The 5,000-nt window shown below is 46.2% G+C and overlaps 1 protein-coding gene across 1 annotated transcript in view; it reads left to right on the top strand.

Moving 5' to 3' along the window:
- The first annotated feature begins 1,070 nt into the window (after positions 1-1,070).
- The window catches only part of adcy8 (adenylate cyclase 8 (brain)), a 19,745-nt gene continuing 15,815 nt past the window's right edge, over positions 1,071-5,000 (top strand). Inside the window, exons 1-3 of the mRNA XM_060058049.1 lie at positions 1,071-2,009; positions 4,341-4,441; positions 4,872-5,000. The exon at positions 4,872-5,000 is cut by the window's right edge and continues 73 nt beyond it. Of these exons, the coding sequence (XP_059914032.1) occupies positions 1,998-2,009; positions 4,341-4,441; positions 4,872-5,000 (242 nt within the window). The 5' untranslated portion in view covers positions 1,071-1,997. The remainder of the gene's footprint in view (positions 2,010-4,340; positions 4,442-4,871) is intronic.

Raw genomic sequence — 5,000 nt, 5'->3', positions numbered from 1 at the left:
CCTGAAGCTTGGACGAGCGAGGGTCACTGGTTGGTCAGGTAGCAAGAGAGTGAAGGCTGACATGACAGTTTGGTGTCTGATAGAACGCAGCATGCAACGTTGCCCGTCAGGTGTTCTGCAAGGTTCTCCACCCGACAGTATGCTGTCATGATGACATCGTGTTCGACTGGCACACACACCCACACTCACAGACACACACGCACACACATTCACTCACACACACAAGAGACTTTTGCAATTACACACACAGGAACACGCTCAGAGAGATAGGAACACATACGCACACATTCAAGCCCACAAGGACAACACACACACAAACACACATGCAAGCACATCCACTGAGACACAAAAACACACACGTGAGCACATATACAGAGACACACATAAACTCACATACTTACACACAAACTCACACACGCACACAAACACTCGGACTCTCACACACCAACTGATACACAAACACACTTGCAAGCACACACACATCAACACACACGAAAGCACATATACAGAGACACACACACACACACACACACACACACACACACACACACACACACACACACACACACACACACACACACACACACACACACACACACACACACACACACACACACACACAGGCTGTGTCACCCTGGCGTGTTAAATGGGGGTGCTAATAGCTCGGGGGTCCTCAGCCATTACCGCCATCTGCCGCACGCAGGGGAAGACTTCCTGCAGCTAATGGCGGAGAGTTTAATGTCAGCGGCTTCATCAAGTTAGGCGCTGTTCCACGGGTGACCTTCTCCCGGTCACCCCAGCCGGCCACTTTAGGAGCCCAGTCGCCCAAACTAATGCGCTAGCGGGCTACAACGTGGGCTTCTCGTGTGCTACGGGTCCCGAGGGAGGTGTAGAGTGGTCCTACGTGGTCAAGAGTTTCTAGATCTACGTAGAACGTGAGTTTCTAGAACGGCATGGACATTTTTTTCTAGATCTTCATGGAATCGAGATTCTAGATCTCGATATGGAACGGAGTTTCTAGAACCCTACATGGAACTGAGTTCCTAGACCTCAGATGGAGCTGAGTTTCTAGATCGACATGGAAACGAGTTCCTAGATCTCTAGGAGGAGTTCTTGATGAAGCTTTGTGTCGTCGTGTGCCTTCCTGTTTTGTCTCTCGGCCCGTTCGGACCGTCTCAGAGTAGCTCGCGCTCCGGTGAACATGTGAACGTCTGATCTGGTATGTTCTGGTGTGCCTCGTTCTGATTGGTGATGAGTAAAGAATGAATCTCATGTGTTGTAATTACTTCCTCTCTGCAGCTAAACTGTATGAAAGGTTATTCACCACCTTTTGATTCCCTAATCTATTCTTTTATCGAATAATACTATTTTCTTTGCCATTGCCTTGTTTTTGCACTCTTTTTTTCTTTATCTACTTCTGTGTCTGTGTCTTCTCTCTCCCCCCCTCTCCAACCTCATGACATTATGTGTGCGCACACGACAACGGATTATTATCAAGTGATGAGTGATTGAGGGTCTGTGTGTCCGTCTTCGAGGAGGCGCCTCTCGTGTGTGAATGTGGGATGAGATGAGGAGCATGACCGCTGCAAGCTGCCCTTCCGATCGACAACACGTTATCCGCTAGCATTTTGGTCTTCTCTCTCTCTCTCTCTCTCTCTCTCTCTCTCTCTCTCTCTCTCTCTCTCTCCCTTTTCTTTTGTGTCTGTGTGTTGTCCTCCTCTCTCTGAACGTGTTTCCGTACCCGGGTTTGAAACCCGGGCCTTGGGGCGGGACTAGCGAGCTCATTCAATCTGCATGTGCTTTCCCTCTAGACGTTGGCTGCCCTAACGAGAAACTCAATTAATCTGCTTCCCAACCATCTTGCACAAGCTTTGCATGTCCACTCTGGTCCTGAGGAAATTAACAAGAGAATAGAGAGCGCCATCGACTTACGGAGTGGCGATAAGTTGAGGCGCGAGAATATCAAGGCTCTGTCGGTGACCTTTAAAGACGCCAGCATGGAGCAGAAGGTAGCTGGATCGTCTGGACCGACCCCTTCACCTCCTCTCCTTATTCCCCCCCCCCCCCTCTCTCTCTCCTCCTGCTTCACTTCTTTTCCTGAGATCTTAGCCCATTTGAAAAAAACAGAGAAACACCCAAACGCTTTTATGATTTGTATTTCCCCCCCTGTCATGAGTGAGCTGAAGGCGCTGACTGATGATTTGCTAGCACATATATAGAGAGGATGGTAATAGTTTTGTACTTTTATTGTTGTGACGGTATGCACCTGTATGGGTCGCTGTCAGAGTCGATGCTGCTGGAGCGTTCCATCCATGGGAGAACAAAGAGGTCCCCTATGGATGGATTTGGTACGACCCACAAGCTCACACAGACTACTCGCTAACTAACTAGCTTCTAGCTTCAGAGAATCATCGTCTTACAATGCAGCAGGACTCCTGAGACTTAGGGAAGGCCATTACATTGCACATGTCCACCCAGAAGTATGATGGAGGGATTATAATACCAGAATATCCACTGGACCATTCCAAATGGTAGGGATCTACCCATAATGCATTTGTTGGTGGACACTGCCACCTGTGATGTCACTTACGGTAAAATACAATCCCTTTTAAAGAGTATTAAAGTGATGGTTTTAAGTTAGTGTCTGGTTAAGATGTAACGATACAGAAAGAATAAAGACATAAAGACCCAATCCCAAACGGTACTCGTGGTAAACGGTTGATCAGGTTAGGGAAGTAGAATACAAGTTTAAAGGGGACATATTATACAACTAAGTGTGAGTTGGATTAGCAGTTACAAGCCGTTTTGAAAATGTACAGCTTGTGATATCACAGGGGGGCATGTCCACCTAGATGTATAACGGATAGATGAGCAACGTTTGATACAGTCCACTGGGTAGTCTGGTAGACTGATCTATCCAGCATACATCTAGGTGGACACGCCCACTAGTGATGTCAGAAGAGGCAGATTTTCAAAACGGCTGGTAACGGCTAATCACACTCACACCTGGTGGTATAACATGTCACCTTTTAAGCTGTTTGTCTTCTCCTTCAGTTTACTCATGAGCGTTTCATCTCCCCACAGACCTTTCCCAGTCTTCTGGAAAAAGTTGACCACTTTTTTATATATATATATTTTTTTTTAAAACTAAAGCACAACTGCGGTTGGCCTTCTCCCTGTTCATGTGTTTTCCCTTTGCATTACGCTGCCATTCAAATAAATTAAACACACACATTTTATTTTTCTCCAAATCCATCTATTTTAGGTTGATCTCTTGAACTCTAAATGAAGGGAATCAAGTAGCGCTTGATTTTTGACTCACTTTTTCGTTTGTTTTATTCATTACTTTTTTTTAGCAAAGTTGTGACAAAACACGACAAACATCTTCTTGCTAATTTCCCAGAACTCTTTGAGGCAGAGACGGAGAAGGGAGCAGCAGGGGTCATGGGGTGCAAAGGTCAAAGGTCAAAGGGAGCCTGACTCGATCTAGTGTTCAAAACCCTGAACTGTTAAAACACAGAGAAAAATACACAAATATTCGCACAGCTCCAAATGAAAATACATACGGAATGGTAACACTTTATAATAACCTTCAGTCGTTAATTGATTATTAATTTAATTCATAAGCCTTTAGTTAATGATGAACTAATCATTAACATAACATTCATTGATAAGCATTTAGTTAATGATGAACTGAAAACAAAATCAACGACGAATCAAAAACAAAACACTACCATCCATTTATACAGGACCTGCCCACCAGTGGGTACAGTATGCTGGTTGATGATACGTAAGGTTACCATTATAAATGACTTATGACTAAAGGTTATTATACAGTGTTACCCAGAATGTGAATCTAAAGAAAATTCATACCAAAAAAAAAACGAGGGACAGCTCACAAAAAAAAACGAAAAGTGAAACTAAGTATGTATTCTCTTTCGTAAAAATCTAAATTTGACTGAATTCGGATCGGATTCGGCCACTAGTTTGCTGAGTGTCGCATCTGTGAGGTAACTCAGTCTGGCAGCCGTTTCCCCACCTGTGGCTCTGACTCAGCCTCGCACTCTACCCAGAATGCCCTGCCCCAACCCGACGGCTCCGGTCTCTCTCTCCACCCCCCTCCCCCCTGTTTCTCTGTGTCTCTCTCTCTACGTGTGGTAGAACCCCTGTGAGACTGTGACGTGTGTTGGTTCCGTGTTCAGTGTGCCGTCCGTTCCGTGTGACGTGTTCTCTCTTGACGTTCAGTGACCCGCGGTCATCTTCTCGAGCCTCACCTTCGTCTTCTCCTTCTCCTCCTCCTCCTCCTCTCCCTCCTCCTCCTCCTCTTCGTCACGGTGCAGTACTCCCAGATGAGAGACGAGGTGTTCAAGTCGAACCTGGTGTGTGCCTTCATCGTCCTCATCTTCATCACCACCATACAGAGTCTGCTGCCGTCTACCAGGTAACTCCGCCCGCGCCCCAGACCCAGTCTGTCTGACTGATCAGACCTCAGAGACAGCGCCCTCTGTGGCGTGGCAGAGAACTGCAGGGGGGCTGAAAGCTGTGATGTCACGTGATATGATGTGTGCTCGTGATTGTGTTTGAGGTGTTCTCTGAGGTTCACGTTATAATTGAAGTATATATTTTTTATGTTTACTTGCATAGTTAGTTACTGTCGATTTTTGTTCCTGTAAGCGGTAATATGACTCAATTCTGAAAATGAACAAAAAATGCTAACGTTAAACTCGTGCACCCAATTACGAACAAACAAATGACGAGTACTACGACTAAATCCGAAAAAAATAATCCTCCTCAAAGTGCTAACACACTGCTAATGCACACGATTACAAACACGAAAGCGTTGATGGTGACTCCGTTGCTCGTGTCTGCAGGCTGGTCACCATGGTGATCCAGTTCTCTGTGCTCATCCTGCTGCACTGCTGCCTGGTGCTCGTCACCACGGCGGAGGACTACAAGTGTCTGCCGCTGCCCCTCCGCCAGGGCTGCTGCTGGATCAACGA

Source organism: Gadus macrocephalus, chromosome 8 (assembly GCF_031168955.1).
Source record: "Gadus macrocephalus chromosome 8, ASM3116895v1".
Taxonomy (NCBI): domain Eukaryota; kingdom Metazoa; phylum Chordata; class Actinopteri; order Gadiformes; family Gadidae; genus Gadus; species Gadus macrocephalus.
The sequence above is the reverse complement of the archived record's forward strand: the minus strand, read 5'-3'. Positions and strand labels throughout refer to the sequence as shown.